General features: G+C 37.1%; 1 protein-coding gene across 7 annotated transcripts in view; it reads right to left on the bottom strand.

Annotated features, from left to right (window-relative positions):
• Positions 1-18,571, bottom strand: part of WDR33 (WD repeat domain 33) — a 103,256-nt gene that overhangs the window by 25,166 nt on the left and 59,519 nt on the right. Inside the window, exon 8 of one of the 7 annotated variants that reach the window (XM_060302581.1) lies at positions 3,656-6,560. The exons of 5 other annotated variants lie outside the window; for them this stretch is intronic. In XM_060302581.1, the coding sequence (XP_060158564.1) occupies positions 6,538-6,560 (23 nt within the window). In that variant the 3' untranslated portion in view covers positions 3,656-6,537. Of the gene's footprint in view, positions 1-3,655; positions 6,561-12,410; positions 12,431-18,571 lie in introns of those variants that run through there. One more of the 7 variants, XM_060302582.1, reaches the window with a different exon arrangement.

Below are 18,571 nucleotides of genomic sequence, written 5' to 3' on the forward strand. Positions count from 1 at the left end.
ACCGTGTTTGAATTATAAAACTGGAAACAACCTCAATATAAATCAGTGAGGGGATATTTAGAAAAATTAAGATAAATCCATATAATTGAATACTATACGGCTGTTAAAACTGAAGCTGAAACTGAATCTGGAGTGACAGAAGTGTTTTATATCTTGATTATGGTGGTGGTTTCAAAAATGAAGCAGTGAGGGCTTCCCTGGTGGCGCAGTGGTTGAGAGTCCGCCTGCCGATGCAGGGGACACGGGTTTGTGCCCCGGTCCGGGAAGATCCCACATGCCGCGGAGCGGCTGGGCCCGTGAGCCATGGCCACTGAGCCTGCGCGTCTGGAGCCTGTGCTCCGCAACGGGAGAGGTCACAACAGTGAGAGGCCCGCGTATCGCAAAAAAAAAAAAAAAAAAATGAAGCAGTGAGAAGGAACTTTCTGGAGGGACTGAAATGTTATGTATCTTGATTATGGTGTATATATTTGTCAAAATTCATAGAACTGTACACCTAAAAAAAGGTAAATGTTACCATATGTAACTTACACCTCAATAAACCTGACTTCTAAATAATATAAGCAGAAAAGCAAGGTGTAATTTAGCCCCATTTGGAAAAAAGAAAACTTAAGCTGTTAATAGTTTTTTAGGGAGAAGAAATGGTATGGGAATAAGAAGAAGTCATTTACTCTTCTGTACTGCTTGAAGTTTTTAACATGCGCTTTTATTACTTTACTTAATGTCAACTGGCTTTGGTTTCCCTCTATTCAAAACTCAAGGGACTGACTGACATCAATTAGCGCCTGTGTTTGTCAATACAGAACTAACCAGTGCCTGTGGTCCCGGGAAGATGTGCTTCAGAACCTCAGTGGGAATGAAAGTTTTCGTTGAAAGCTCTTGGACTCGCTATGGCTGAACTAAGTTTCAAGGATAATATGGGTTTTGTGACCTGGCATGCTATATATAAAAACTTAATCTTATATAAATTATTATCTCATAGAAAAACGACTGAGTCCCAAACACATGGCTTATCAATTTCAACCATTAACCCTAAAGAACGCCTTTACAACAATTTTTATCATTTCAAAGGTCCAGAATTTCAGCATAGAATCATTCAAAGTTCTTTGTTACCCCCAAACATGGAAATTTTAAGACTGTAGTATCTGCAGTGCTAAAGCAATTAACACAGACTTAATGGAAAATTCATTCATGTGACAACTGTTTTTTATTGGCCTACTGACCTAGACATTTTAGTACTAAAAACATCTTTCTAATGGCTCAAGATTTTAGGACTGAAAACTTCTTGCCAATGAAAGACCAAGTATTTTTTAAAGTGGCATTTAAACGTTTCAGAATCAAGCCCATAAAAAATACAAAGATAACAACTCTCAACACCACCAAACCTCCTCCAGATACTATAAAGCCTAACACAGGAAAACGTAGAGCCCTGCAGGGGACTGACAGGAGTCTAAAGGCAGATTGTAGTAAACACATACAATCCTTAGTAGGATGGCAGAGCTTTAAGAAGCCAGTGATGTGGGCACAGAGTTACCAAGTAAAAGCTCTAGGATCCCCAGGAAAGGTAACAAGTAGCTCGGCCATACTGCAACTACAACTATGCTTAAAGAAAGATTTCAATATTGAGGTTTGGGGGTACAACTGCCAAATTCTAAAATATCCCAACTGCCAAAATCATCAAATAAAAAACAAGACTGTCATGATAAATCTACACGTGACATTCCCTTTGAATGCTTATAAATATTTAAGAACTTAACCTGCACTGTTCAATATAGTAGCTATTAGCCACCTGTGGCTATTTAAATGTTTTAATTTAGATTAAAAATTAGGTCGCTCAGTCACACTAGCGACATTTCAAGTGCTCAACAACCACCTGTGACTAACAGCTAGCATACTGGACAGCATAAACACAGAGTATTTCCATCATCTCAAGAAGTCCTATTAGACAACACTGATTTAGACTGTAATTAGACATTTTAAAGAAAGTCTCCTTGAATTTCCATAATCACATTATTTTTATTCCCTATCTCAGTTACACAATGAATAGCAACAACAAAAAAATTACCTTCAATTGATACTTGAGCTAGTGAAGACCTACAAAGTTATACAGCCTTGTAATTTTTACAAGAGAAAACTGAGGCCTAAAAGGGTTTAGGCCAGTGGCCAGGTGGCCAGGACTGCCTTCTTCCCGTTCCAATCTTCCCTTCACCTCACTAAATATAACATCCAAATGAAGTGGCAGAAGAGGTCCTTTCGTTTTGTTTCACTTATCAAATTTTGCTTGCTCAAATGTAACTGAGGGTGTAGAAGGCAAACTTCTACACATCTTTCCATCTCTCAGAAGTGTACAAGAAAAGAATTTAGGGGTAAAATCTAAAGATAAACACATAAAAAAGAATTACTTTTTAACTATCTGAGAAGTAACCAGATTGACTTCGAAGACCAGGGTCCTGTTAAATGTGGCAACCATGACCCAACTCCACCCAAAGAAATTCCAAATTAATCTAACCATACTGGGTTACTCTCAGAGCTTAAGCTTTGAGGGCAATGAGTTCTGCATCATTTCTTTGCTAGCTAAACATTCCCTCAGGGTGCTAGCTAAATGAATAGTGACGGAATTAGAATCTCTGAGACACTGGTGGCATTGCTTTGTGGATTAACCTGTGTCTGACATGCCAGAATTGTTTAGCTTATTATTTCATAATTATTTGCAGAAAGCAACCATTAATTGTGCATTAGAATTTATACCAAATGGGGAGGTAAACAGTAATTTTACTTATTCCACTTGATTATACTTTCACACATTCATCTATCTTTCACTTGTTCACTAATTCAAAATAAGTGTGCTCAATAGCAACATTTATTGGGTTCCTATTATGGGTGCTCAACCTCTAAAATATGTGACCACCAAATGAAATAAAATTGAACACTGGGGAAGTATCTGTGGAATCACACAGTCCAGGTACAATAACTTTCAAAAAAGTTAATACTTAGAATAAATGTTTTCTGAATATAGACTGAAATTAAGCCAGCAAACAATTAATGCAGGTGTTTTAGAGACCCTCTCCACAAAATAAAAACAGAAAAAAAACCTCTTTTAAAAACAATGTTACATGACTATGCTTGAAATAGGAAGGTGCAGAATGCAAAAAATAATAATAATAATATTTTTCCTAATGACAAAATGCTTAATGTGTTGTTGTTTTTAAAGGAGATCCTAGAAATATAATGCAGAGACTCCTTAATAAACCCTAAAATTCTGAGAATAACAGGATAGATGGTTAGGTCCTTAGCTGTTTGGCAAACAGCTCTAGACTTACTTTTGTAGAAAGTGGAGTCTTCCTGTTGATTAATAATTTCCAATCTCAGAATCGTAAAGTGTAGTGCAGTGAACGCTAGGAGCCAACAAGGGAACAAGGTCTGTTTTTGTACTCTTCCCTTATCCGAGGAGGTTCCCTGGCCTCTGTGAAATTGTATGTAGACTTTGTGCCCCTGTGCATTTTTCAAGAACCTCATCTCTCCTCCACAGCCTCACCAGATCCTAAGGGACCTATCATCCCACACAGGTAAACAGCCCTGCCTTAAGACAATGCATATGCCCCCAAGGCTCGGTGAACAGTCTGAAAATCAAGATACAGAGTTTTATTTGAAGGTCAGAAATAGTGTCCATTTTCCCATTTTATTTTTCCTGGATCAGACCATTATATGAACAAATCTTAAGGAAAATTTCTTTTATACATAGCTTACAAAAAGCACCAAGATTTTCTAATACAGGAAGGAAAAAAAGCAAACAAAATTTAAGCGCCACCTTGTACAACATTAACAGCTGAAGAACTGTTATTCAAGAAAGTGTGTCAAACATTAACAAACTCAAGCTACTTCCAGCCACAAGAACATAAAATGTAACAGATCAGTTCAAGGCAAAGGGTATGTGTAGCCATGGTCCATAGCCAAACACTTCAGTAGGTCAGCGGAATCAAGAATTTAAAAAATTAAGGAGCATAAGCAACTTGTATGTTGGTCAATGAATATGCAATTTATTAACATTTTTACCTTCCTTTTTTGCAGAATGATTTTAAATTTGATCGAACACTGAACATCAACTGGAAGTAATTACTATCTTTGTCATTTAAATCTAGAAAGTTACATTAGTAAAAAACTATAAAATTAAATGGAAAATAAATTTTGGAAAGAGTACACCTCTAGGCAGTGTTTACACAAAGCATATTCCAAGCAACAACAGTGCACAGAATCATGGGGGAAGGGTTTCTCCGGTCAAATAGCTGGGCAATGCTGAATTTTAAAAATTGACAAGTTTCTTTTCATGTCTGAGAGCCTTCAGTGCTTTCAATATGTATTACAAATCTGTAGGTGAAAATTTGACCGCAAGCCTTTTTTTCTCAGAATACTTCCAAGTCCCTCAAAAGACCAATCTGTGAAATTTTGAAATGCTAGCTTAGGATGTGGTCTGGCAATGACGAACCTAAATTCAGGTCAGCAGACACCTCTGGAGCAGGAGAGGAGCAACTAAAGGGACCTTTAACCGTATCTGCAATGTGTGTAATGTGTACTTCTTTTTAAAATTCAGAAATAAGTATGGCAAAATGTAAGGATTTGACAGAGCTGAGTGGTAACACAGGAAAGTGTTATAAAAAACAGTTAAACATACGGTGTCAGAAAAGCATCCAGTATACAAACAAAAACAAACTCAAATGGCACAGGGGGTAGGCACATCATAAATTTGCCCATCCTCTACTTAACTTACGTATTTAATTTGCGTATGCAAGTAAAATGGCTTCTATTTATTTGTGCCACGTATTTACGTGGTACTCACAAAGGCTGACCTAAATGAAATTGTCAAGTAGGTTAAAAATTGAAATTGAACACACATCTCATAAGATTAATGCCATGTAACTACTTCTGGCATAAAGTGAAAAAAATTACGAATATATGACTAAGTATATAATTTCTGAGTCCAATTAAAAATTTAAAGTATTCAAAAAAGTACAAGGCTATTTTGGAGAATATTTATCAAAGCAGATTAAAGCAAAGGAATGCAACAACCAAATATTCTTTCAGCCTCATTGTTGTTGTACTCCCCCAACTGCTGGATGTTAACAATCATATATCAAAGCACTTCAGCCATTTGTCTGGGATGGGAGATACCTGGGGTCCCACGCAACGCAGAAACCAGTCACAAAGTCCTTTGTAAGAAAGGGTACACTGGTGTGTGCGTGTGTGTGCATGTGTGTGCGTGTGTGTGTGTGTGTGAGCATGTGCGTAGTCAAAGTTCTCTAGTAAACATTTCTGCACACATTCATAATTCAATAGTAATATACAGATGACACAATATTCTTTTAAAGGATCAAGAAGAAAAGCATACAGCCATTGCTTGAAAAATCAGAAAGAAAATGTAAATCCAAAAAATCCTTTAAAAGAATGAGCAGGGGGCTTCCCTGGTGGCGCAGTGGTTGGGAGTCCGCCTGCCGATGCAGGGGACACGGGTTCGTGCCCCGGTCCGGGAAGATCCCACGTGCCGCGGAGCGGCTGGGCCCGTGAGCCATGGCCGCTGAGCCTGCGCGTCCGGAGCCTGTGCTCCGCAACGGGAGAGGCCACAGCAGTGAGAGGCCCGCGTACCGCAAAAAAAAACAATGAGCAGGACTACCAGAAAGTGCAGTACCTATGCGACATTAATAATAAAGTTATTAGTGCCAGCAGGTACCTTGGCCAAGAATGAACAGAAGTCATGATTGAAACTCCTAATAAAGAAAAAGCAAAACCATTTATAATGATACTTTAGGGTACTTCTAGAGTAAGCCTTCCTTCTGAAAACAAGGTAAAAAATATGGTTCACCCAGTTGGCCATCTTAAGGAGACTGTTTTTTTACATTGAAGTTTAGATACATAAAAGCAACACATAATCTTGGTCAAAGTAGAATTAATTAACCCCATGGCAATCATGGCATGCACAGCATCAACTGTACTTTGAACCTCTGAGTTTTGCCTTACTATTCTTGGGTATATCTGCACACTTTTGGTAAATGTGGTTCCCTATATAATCCTCTCCATCTGCTACTATTCACCTCTTGGAAGAAAGGAAGGTAACAATGGCAAGATTACAGAAATTTACCTGTACCAGAACAAAAGGGTTATGTGAACCCCTAAACACTGCTGGGGTTAAGTATGTATCACATGATTCCCAGCACATTGTGTGTTTTCTACCTATAAGTGAAACTTTTCCTACAAATGAATATTCTGATATGGCATTACACTCCAACTGGATCTTGATAATTATCTTCATTTCTGTTTCAAAGCAGAAATAAGATAATGGAGAAAACCTCAACTGGGAGCTGGTCCTATTATCTAGTTTCCATCATAGTGAAAACATATTCCAATAAAATATTCATTAGCCCATACTGATATAAATAAATAAGAGGGGGAGAAGAGCTGAATTTCTCATACGTGAAAATTCCAAATAACTTAGGTTCACCCTCAAGGATGTGGAGCGTAATTCCCAACCCCTCTGGTGTGGGCTGTGCTTCACGACTTCCTTTCAAAGAGCACTGTATGGAGAGGGGGAGAAAGAGTAGCCTTACACTGGAGAACTCTGACAAACACTGCTTCAACCTGTTGACCAAAGTCAACATCAAGTCATGTTGATAGCATACACCCTCTTGCTCTGATGTGATAAAAATGGCACTTCACCTCTGTGGTCTACCTCCCCAAATCCCATAAAACCAAAACCAATCATGAGAAAAATATCAGCTAAAACCCAACTGAGGGCCATTCCACAACCACCATAATACTCATCAAAACACTGGCAGCAAGAAGACAGAGGAACAAAATCTTGATAGTGCTAACGTGGGGGAGAAACTTTGAATCTAGAATTCTGAATCCAGCCAAAGCCTCATTATAAATGAAATGAAGACGTATAATAAATTTTCAAAATTCTGCCCATAAATCTCAGAAAGAAAAAAAATGTTTGACCGTTCTAGAAATGTGGAAACCAAGTAATACTGATTAGGAAATGTGAAAATCCAAACCAGCTCAAATTAAACTTAACATATTATAAAGAATACCATTATTCCCTCGTGGAGGTGTTTTAAAATCTGCCATCTTCTTGTACTTTGTTGAATGAATGAATGAATATATGATGAAAAGCCCAGAGGAAAAAACCAAAAAACCAAAATTGTGTTCTTAGGAAAAACAGATCAGTGTTTTAGTTTGCCCTCCTCTCTGAGCAGCGTCGTGAATCACAAAAATTCTCATCTCCACCTACAATCTACCATATACTCCCTCCCTCTGAAAGAAATAACCACGAGACAAAGTGAGCTTTGTCCAACAGGCGCACAGGTACAGTGTCAGAACAGTTTTATTTGGAATCAAGGAAAGGATATGTTAAATATAATTTAATTCATGTAGGTACTATGTTTAGTGTTCATGTGCTATACAATGGTTATTAGTAAAAAGATTTGAAGTGAACTTGATCTGTTTAAACCTCAAATGTCATTTACCATCTTATATAATTTACTTAACCCTTGCTAAGCCTTTATATTTCCATGTGTAAAATGGACTACTCAATCTTTGGATTGTTTCAGGAATTAAATGAAATGTATGAAGCACTTATCATCATGCCTAGCACACATTCTGAATAGTCAAATTTTAAGAACTCTTGTTTTGATCCAATCTCTGCCCTGAAAAAGCTCACCATAAGGACAGCGATTTCCATGTAGAGCTAAGAGCAAGAGCTGTCATTACCGTGAACAGAGTACGGGATAGCAGAAAATGGCTCGATTTGAAAGTACTTCCCAAGTGAGACTTCTTAAGACTTCGCTAAATTTCAGTCTTCAAGTGACCCAAGATAAAAAGAACAGAGTTCTAATTACCAACATCCAACCTAAGTATTAGATTTGATCTAACGCCATTTCTCTCTGAGAACTGGAAAACCTACAATGGGGGCCATCACTGCCTTTATTTTATTATTTTGACTGTGTTTTAAGTAACTAAGAAAAACAGGTAATACTTCTGATGACAGATAATACTGTTAATTCCGCTAGACTAAATGGCAGTCTCCAATACTGAGATAAAACCAATCACTTTTTAAAAATATTTATTAAGTAAATATTTGAAAATTCTCTCTACATTTTTTTCTATTTTTATTAACACATTTCTAGGAAAAAAGAAACCTATGGGAAAAATACTAGGTTTAACTCAAGTGTCTTTCAGTTATTTTAATTGATCACTTACTCTAAATTCCCCTAAATGCCATGGATTACCTTAAACTAGAAATACATGATTAAAAATTTAAATGTATAATATTTCTTAAGAAATGGAGAAATGACAGAAGTAGGAAGAATACCAGGAGAGATGTAAGGGAAACTGTCTCAAGGTCACTAATGTGAAGAAGGAACTGAGTCTTGGAATAAATCATGATTTTACTGCTAAGTTAAATTATGTATGCAAAGCCCCTTCCTAGATTACTTTGAAAGATTTACAGTGGATGCACTTATTTCCCACGACTGTCGCTGACCACAAACGTTATGAAAATTTCAAAAAACTTCAACCTAAATGTGGGCAATTCTCCAAAAATAGATGGGCTCAGTGATGAATAAACCATAGCACAGAAATAAAACACAAAATACACAAAGGGCTGTTGGGGCCTTAAAAAGACTCTAGGCTCCAGGACAGCTCAGTGACAAAGGCTGTGATGCTGTAATGAGGGTAATTACAGAACTCTCCACAGAGCAACTTGTCCAGGCCCCTCCTCCTGTCTTCCCATTTATATAGAACAGCTGCACTCAGCTAAAGCCAGACAACGGCTTTCTAAAACAAAGCAATAGTAAGTCTGGGAAGAAATCCCCAAACAGGACTTAAGGCTGGAGGGAAAAGCAGCACAAAGCTTGTGCCAATGCCATACTATGACCCTGGAGGAAGGAAAGGAGAAGGGAGAGGAGAGAAAGAAGGAAAGAGGAGGGGAGATGAGACAGGAGAGGAGGAGGAAAGGAGAGGGGGAAGGGGAGAAAGGAGGGTAGTTCCATCCACCCAAGGGTGAAATAAACTGAGCACTGCATCTCAGAATACAACACACTTACTTTCTTACTTTGGCAATTGTGGCAGGTGCCCGTTTACTCCAAGACTGTCCTTCCCCACACAGCTCACTACACACGTGCACACACATACACACACGCACACAGAGTCCACAGCGAGGTCTATTATTGAGCAGAGAGTCCTTTGGGCCAGTGGACTTACTCAACTGCAAAAGAAATGAAAAACAGCTACTTATACTAACCAACACAAATCTTCATTCAAATATTTGGCCAAGGATCACTGGACATTTGAGAAAAATCAAACAGGAGGAAAGAGAAAGACCAGGAAAAAGAAACAGATTAAGTGGTTCTAGGGAAAACAAATAGGAACAGACTCAACCAGACTAAACACACATATACACTCATACACACACACCTCGATTACTATGCTAAAAGTTTTAAAGGGTATGTGCATTTCAAAAAAACAAACAACAAAACAGGCCACCATGAAAAGTGAAAAGACCAGAGAACCACTAGGGGGTCCTGGAAATTAAACACGGCAGTGGATAAAATAAAAATTTCATCAGAAGGGCTGAATAACAGATTGGGCATGACTGAAGATCATATTCTGGAAGATAAAATAGAAGAAATCTCCCAATACTTGGAGCAAAAGATGGAAACAGAAAATATGAAAGAGGTAATACACGGTAGATACCTCCAAGAGGTCCAACATTCATATATCAAGTTCCATAATACAAGCAGAGACAGTACGAAATGATAATCAAAGAAAAACCCTTTGACTAGAATAAAGATTTGAGATTGTAGATCAAAGTGAGCCAATGAAGATGAAGTTTAAAATCTTATGCCTATACTCACAGTAAAAATAATAATAAATAAAATAAGTCCACAGAAAAAAAGAGATCATTTAAAAAACATTCAGAAGGGAAAACTAGGGTACCTACAAAATAATGAGAACTGGAATAGCATATGACTTCTCATCAGCAGAACTGACAGAAGATAGTGGAAGCCTTCAAAATCCTGAGGGAAAAGAATTTCACACCTAGAATTTGAAACACAAACTATGAGTCAAGTATGATGGCAAATTATAGACCTCTCCAGACATCAGAATTTTGAAATTTACCTCTCAAGCACTGTTTCGGGAGGGGGGGAGGGGGGAAGTATATTTTTAACTAAATTGAAAAACAAAACAGAGTGGACTGAACAGGGGAAGGCAAAGAAATCCCAGTATGACTGCGGTCACAGGCACAGAAGACAATCAGTCCAAATTAGAGCAGGAAGTCAGAGAACCAGGTGAAGAATATCTTCAAAAATAAAAATAAAATGCATTTACTATAATTGCAAAATTAAAACTTAAAAACTTGCTACAGTAAAGGCTTTTAGTGCCATTAAGAAGGGAAAGTAATTACAAATTATAAGAAAAACTAAAGCAAACTTAATTATGGCATTACTTTCAACAGTTTATAGGACAATCGATTTAAGAAAACAGTCTCACTTGATCTTGATAATCTTCAAGTAGGACAACTTTTAACTGCCACAGAGTTTATTATAAACCTGCTTATACTACTTGTTTCTGAGGTCAACAGGCTCATTCATATTCAAAATTCTACTTATTGGTTTCATTTTTTTTTTTAGAACTGAAACCTTGGTTAAAAATCCTTGGAGAGATAAAAGGGAGAAAAGTAGAAAAGATATTGAGGGGCATAGATTTCCTTAGGTAACGTAATGGTGAGTCAAGGAACACTGCCTAAAGTTGGTGACCCCCAAAAGTAAAGAACTAAGAACATTTAAAGCTATATGGGAAACTATCAAAACAACTACAATTCATAACAAAGCCCAGAAGGTAGAAGGCAAGGCTGGTGGTGTAATTACTTGAAATTCTTCACCTTTCATGATAGGTAGTAAACAGACACTGTGTCAGGTAGATATACCAAGAAATATTTTAAATTCTGATGGTAACCACAGGAAATAAACAAATTAGCTTAAAAGGATTATCCACATTCCATCCCTCTACGGTGCTGGAGAAAATATTTTACCATATGTGCATGTTATTTATAAATTTTAAAAAATAAGCTTACATTTCTAAATGGTGGAAATTTCCTCAAATGTTAAGACTATGGTATCTCTAGAATTTCTGGCTGGATCACAACATTCTTAAAGTTTATTGTTAATGACTCCAGGATGGTGAGGACAACTCAGAAGTATCTTCCAAAAGTTTGAATGGTCATGCTCTGATCCATCAAGTTTACTGCTAGGATTCTATCCTAAAGGAAAATTTACTTAAGTGGGAACAAATATAAAGGTACAATGAAGCTTAGTGAACAACTTTGTCTTTGTAAAACTTCTTGCAAATTCTAAATGTCTGTCATTGAGAATGGTAAAATAAGCTATGGTAGATACATGCTATGTAATGTTATAGAGCAGTTACTTTAAAAAGACTGCAATAGTAATGACACGGAAGAATGATCATGATATATTGTGTTGTGAGAAAAGCAAACAGCAGAAGAATATATGTAGTATAATCCCGTTTCTTTTTGTATATGCGTAAGAGTTGTAGAAACATTCACACCAAACTATTAATGGAATAGTGATGACCTCTGAATGTGAGATTGGAAACAGGGAGGGCAAGACACTGACTTGTTTCTTCTAAGTGTTTGAACTTTTTATGAATGTTTATTACCCTTGTAAAAGGCAGAAAATTCTCAAGAAAACATCTTCAACATTAATCCTACCCAATTCTTTCCTTACCTTTCCACCCCTCCATTCCCCCAACACTGATGCATCATAATAGATCTCAGCCTTCCATATGGCACATGGTAGGAATGTGTGAATCCAGACATTACAATTCTCTCCAAATCTCACTTCCACGTGATACACAGAATATACTTGTCGTCATGCATGACTGATGAAAAAAATGCATCTTAAAATGTTGCATGTGGTCTTCGGCTTGGTTGGTTAGGAAATGGTGCTGCTAATAAAGCCAAGGTTGCAAGTGATATCCACATATAGGTCAGTAATTGTTATGAAGTCAGCCTGCATTTGTACTCATCATCTGTCATCTTTCCGGTGACAGGACACGATGTGGAAAAATCAACGTAAACCCATTTGAACTAGTGAGAACACTTCTTAAAAGATACATACTGATAGTGGGCTTCAGTCTCTTGGTTGTATTCTGAACACATTCGTGTAAACGTATGACCGCAGTTTATACATTTCTTTGCCAGTCAACCACACTAAGTTGTGTCATCAGTGTTTCCCAGAGAGAGAATGCCGGTTAACCAGGTATCTGCAGCAACACTGCCTGTCTGTGCTCTGTGGGACCAATGTGATGTTGGGGTGTGTGGGACCACAAAGTTCTCAGTTTCTGGTCTTTAATTCTCATCTTCAGCCTTCATACCAAACACAAAATCAAAGTAATGTGGCAGAGTGAAGGTTTCTCAACCTTAACCGTGCTTGAAGAATGATTTTTCTTTTACTACTCATTTTTAGAAAAGGCAACTATATAAGGAGAAAATCAAAGACTGAAGAAAAACAGAATAAGAACTTATAATGTGACTGCACTGCTAGAAATGGAGTATGTGATTTTGATCTAACTTAAAATGTCTATTTAAAATGCCCAAATAACTCACACTGCAGAGATCTATCATTTTTCTGGCCGTTATATCCTTTCAAGATATTATAAACCTAGTAAAAAGTAGCAACGGGAAGAAAATTCTGCTGCATCTATAGAATAACTTAGTATATCTTATATTCACCAAATATGAATTTACCTAACTAGAACTCAAAAAAAACAGCTAGTGATTCTCAGGAAAGATTCAAACGTATTATCTATTCAAAAACCAAACAAGCAAGCAACCAAAAAAAGGAACAGAACTTTGGGGACAGTGCATGGGGAATGGTGGGAGTGAATTATTGCCTTAAGGTAATGCTGTGATTCTGAGATGACAGTGGAAATAAAGTATGAGGACTTATATAAATAAAGCTTTAAAAAATAAGTCATAGTTCCATTTCAATATAATGTTATTTATTTAAATGTGGCTTACAATACAATTAATTTTATCAATGACACATCTAAACCTAAGAATCACTACTGAAATAGGATAATGACAACCCATCCCAATTCTTGATCTAGTCATCTCCTCTTAAATGAACCCTTTATAATATCTTTCCTAATCAATTCCAACTTCCTCTTAAACCAAATTAACTTAAATGTGTTACTTTCTTTACACCCTCCATGCTTTTTGCATCTTTCCTAGCACATATATGACTTAAGCAACATTTACTTCATGCCTACAACATGAGAAGTGCCTTCTTCTGTGTACTTCTGGGACCCTCACAACAACCCTGTGAGGTAGGTACCATTAGCTCCACTTTACAGAGGAGGAAGCGCATACTGAGAGAGATTGACCTGCCCAACAGCAGAGCTGGGATTCAAAGCCATACCTGCTGCTCTCAGATGAGTAATGTTTAAAGTACCCCAGACGAAAAAACAAAGATTTCCCAAGTAGAAACTATGACTGTAGCCAGAATTTTGGAGCAGCTGGAGAAGAGGTTCGACAACATTAATGATTTCTTCTTCCTTATCACTTAACCACTGTAAACAGCAATTACACTATATTCTCCTATACTTTATTTTAAAAGGAAAAATTTTTTTGGCTGTGCCGCGTGGCATGCAGGATCTTAGCTCCCCGACCAGGGATTGAACCCATGCCCCCTGCAGTGGAAGCGCAGAGTCCTAACCACTAGACCACCAGGGAATTCCTGTATTCTCCTATATTTTAAAGGTAGCAATACACAAACAGAAAATTTACCCCTCCCTTTTTTATAGAAAAAAAATGACACATTACAAACAGACTTGCACTCAACATTGACTATAAAAAGACATAGTAAACTGGTACTATTTCACAACAACCCTTATGGTAAGTGGATAGTTACAAAGAAAACATAGATGCAAGTCTACTGGTTACAGTAAATAATAGGAAAAGAGTTTTGTGGGGATCATGAAAATGGGCTGCTGCCCAGATAGATTTAATTTTAAATTACAAAACCTTATCTGGACACTTTAAATCAAGAGAATGTACCACAAACCTTTGTGCCTAAATTACATGAAGATGTATTCTGGCATCTACATTTGGCCCAAATCAACCATATTCTAATGCTACTACTGCTCTACTAAAAGCATCAAGAGTTCAAAAGTTTTGCAATCTAAATCCTTTCTTAAAGGTTTTTGAGATTCTCATGAACACTCAAAGCTATCATGAAGATTTCAATGACAAAATATGATTATATTCTTTATTTCTATAGGAAAATTCTATAGACCAATGGCAAAACTAGTAGCACCACATAAAGAGACTGGTTTGCCTACAGTGTGTCTTGCTTGTCTAATGGAGCTAGACATTTTGAATTCTCTAATCATGTGACACTATCCTAATGTGCTCTATACTTTTAATAAGTACCCACAGTCAAGTCTTAATTACAAACCTAACTTTTCTAGTATTAAAACTTACTCAGTTTTTACCAAATGACAAAAAGATTCAGTATTAAGAATACTCCCAGTTTATTATTCAAGGTAAAGATTCAACAGAAGAAGCCTATCTTGCAGTTTCCTAGGAGACAAATTTTGTTCTGAAGACCTTCACATTTAAAAAACATTATCTCCAGACTTGCATGAGCAGATGCTCCACAAATACATGATTTTTAAAAGCTATCACTTTCAAAATCACAAAAATGGTAAGAACTACCTCATTAATCACAGGGATATTTTTCTATGCACTATAATACAATAATACAATGCTTACTTTAGTATATGAAATTAAGATACCATTAAAAGTGATGCTTTGAAACCAAAAATCTCCAGCTATCACTTGTATTGCTCATGAAGACAAGAATAAGTACTTGACTCCCTCCTCCATACCCAGGGCCTGGCACCTAGCTTGGCACACAGTGCACAGCAATTACTTAAATAAATGAATAAATATACACTTCTTTTCAGTGATCTTTGATGCACATGAATAAACTACAGAGTGGAGTTTCAAAACATGGTCTTTTTTTGGCCTTAAGTCAACCTGAGAGTTCATAAAGAATTTTACAATTATTATAATTATTAATTGTAAGGCTTTTTTAAACAGTGTTCATAGTCTTAAAAACCTTTAAAATCCCTTTGGTGTATACTGCTATGTATTATAATAACAAAGACAACAGAGAAAATAAACAGTTGACTCTTCCCAGATCTAAAGAACTCCTGAAGTATGAAAAAGTAATTCCTAGACACTAAATTTAGTAAAATAAACCCTAAGATCCCCAGAGAGATTAATGAAGCAAAACTGACTCATCTTATTTCTTAAAAAGGACATGTTTTTACCCACTAAAGGTACCCCGTGCTTTTCCAAAGTTCGCTTTACACCACTTCGCTTTTATGAAAGATCTACATTAGTACAGACATACCTCCAAGATCCTGTGGGTTCGGTTCCAAACCACCACAATTAAGCAAATATTGCAATAAAGCAATTCACATGAATTTCTGGTTTCCCAGTACTTAAGTTATATTTACACATACTGTATCTATTAAGTGCGCAATAACAGTATGTCTTAAAAAAATGTACCTACCTTAATTAAAAATTAACGCTATTGGAAAATGGCGCTAATAGGCTTGCTTGAAACAGGATTGCCACAAACCTTCAATTTGTGAAAAATGCACTATTGTGAAGTGCAGCAAAACGAAGTACAATAAAACAAGGTATGCTTGTACCTGTTTTTGCTAACAGAAAGAAATCCAAAGAGAATTTCTGCTTTTGCAAAAAAAGGCAAAAAGCATTTGTTTTGCAGCAAAACCGAGATAGAGGCAGTGGACACCCTGAGCAACAAGAGTGGCGCCACCAAGCTCCTTCGCTAGGAACTACACTCAGCATCTCAGCAGCAAGCCATGGTAGTCTGCGAGCACCTGCACTTTGTCTCGATTTATTTTGTGCATCCGTTGGCAAGCTGAGTCCTACTTTAGGATAGTGGGGGAAAACTAATTACTTCTAGCCAGCTGAAAACTAGCATGATGCCCAACTGCCTTTGTAAAAATATACCTGTCAGTATCACCGCAGCTTGTTCAAGTGACAGACCCAACAGGTCACTGCTATTAAACCCTGACCTCCCCCACCTGGTCCCTACATAGTGAGAAGCCAGTTGGACTTAAATGCTATTGCGGGGCGGGGGGGGCGGGTGAAGCAGTTGCTGATCTCTGAGAACTAATCTGAGGCTCACAGCTAAGCCTCCATGTTATTAAAAACTGATCCGACTTTTACAGCTAAACCATGTTGTTCTCCTGTTGGACAATCTCACTGAACATCTGTATCAAATTAAGTCATTCTGAGATCACGATGACATGAAACAAAAACAAGGTCCTGCAAAACCTACAAAATACCAAACATCTCTCTTATGCTAAAAGAGTGATAGACCTCACTTCTTTGAACCCTTACCTCAATTACCCAAAGTCCAAATCCTATAATATAATCTTTATAACATCCTCTTACTGAGATACCCCGTGGTTCCCTATGGTCTGTGTTCTTTGCTTACGACGAGTAATAAACCCAATTTGTTCAACTACAGGTATGCTCCTGGTGATCTCTGACTACAGGCACACTTGTCAATACTAACAGTAGAATAAAACAGACTAAGTGTTCTGGGGTTACAAAATGACTCTAAAACATGCCTTATTAATACACATCTCATAATTCACAGGGAGGGCAGCTTTGGATGATTTTGGCATAAGATTTCTTCCCTTTTGCTTTCAATGTCAAAGCCATGCTAGTGTGTGTTGAAGAGTTCAGATAAAATAAAAAGCATTATTGCCAATCATACTGAGAAGGCATAGGAGAAGCCTATCTAGCCAAGATGACCAAGAGAACGAGTTCATCAAGAGTCTATTCAACTGGAGGCATATGCTCAAGTATCTGGGCTACACGCAGATTCAGAAGTATTTTTAAAAAAGGGTTCCAGGAAAATACTCAGCAACAATAAAACCAAAGGTATGTAAGGAAAAGGTGGAAGGAAATAACTCTGAAAAAAAAAAAAGTGCTCACCATAACTACTGGAAAATCTAGATAATAGGTTAGTATGAGAAGAAAATGAAGATTTTCATATGTACTTTTCCACTGAAAGATTTTTTTAGATGTGCAAAAAACTCCCAATTTACAGCTGAATGTTACTTTTGTAAGAATTAATCACATCCAGAGGTTAAAAAAACCAAGAATGCCAACTTAAAACAAACAAGTTTCTATAACACAAACAAATCTACTAGACACTAAAATCAGCATTTTGTCAAAAAAAATTTTTTAAAGCTAATCTATTCATAACTATATGTTTAACCCAAAAGTTAAAATCTAGAAGTCTTAAAGAACTTGAGGATAATTTTTAAAAAGCCCCTCTCTGGCCCAAAGAAAAAACAGAAAACATCTTTTAACTTATCAACTATAAAATCCACTTTAAAAGAAAGAAAGAGGGCTTCCCTGGTGGCGCAGTGGTTGAGAGTCCGCCTGCTGATGCAGGGGACACGGGTTCGTGCCCCGGGTCGGGAAGATCTCACATGCCGCGGAGTGGCTGGGCCCGTGAGCCATGGCCGCTGGGCCTGCGCATCCGGAGCCTGTGCTCCGCAACAGGAGAGGCCACAACAGTGAGAGGCCCGCGTACCACAAAAAAAAAAAAAAAGAAAGAAAGAAAGAAAAAAACTATGGAAAAAAAAAATCACCCATTACTTACCTTCCAGATATAACCGGAAGATTTTCATGTCTAAGGTTGGGGACATGGGTAAATGTATGCTGTTCCCCTAGCATCTACTGTGTCCTTCCTGGCCACAGAAGATGTAAGTTTGGAGTCTGAGATCCCAAACATGAAAGTCATTGTCTTCAAAGGCACATCATTTCCTAGCAACCTACATTGTGTGGGCATTTTGCGTGAGAGAAAACATTTTTACCACCACTGCCCTCTAACATGTAGCACACAAAGTGCTGCATATATTACAATCTGATTTCCCTTGTTATACAGGCATTACCATTTACTTTTTATGGATCATGAAAACCTGGTTATTCAACAAGTAGAAGGAGCAATGATTTAAACTCATCTTCTGATGCCATCATGCAGTTGAAAACCATGACTTCAATATAGCAATAAAAAATGTTTAAAAGTTTGTTCAAAAAAAAAAAAAAGTTTGTTCAAAGACAATATATATTATACCATGTAATGTCTGTGTAACTTACAGTAGAAAAAGGAAGTTTGTGGTAAATGAGGTAATAAAAGATTTTAGGGAACAACGGGCTAAATATTCATAAGTTACATTTTACAGTAACCTCCTCCGTAAATCTCTTCTAAATTTATTTTTTCAAGAAATGCAAATTTATTGCCTGCTGGATTTTAGCACATTTATTTCAAATGTGATTGTAAAATAATGATGAAGGAAACACCACAATATTGACTACTCTCCCTTTACAGTCTAGACCTTAATAACAGTGCCAAGCCTTGTCCTTTACAATTATCACGGTCCTTGG

Source organism: Globicephala melas, chromosome 7 (assembly GCF_963455315.2).
Source record: "Globicephala melas chromosome 7, mGloMel1.2, whole genome shotgun sequence".
Classification (NCBI taxonomy): Eukaryota; Metazoa; Chordata; class Mammalia; order Artiodactyla; family Delphinidae; genus Globicephala; species Globicephala melas.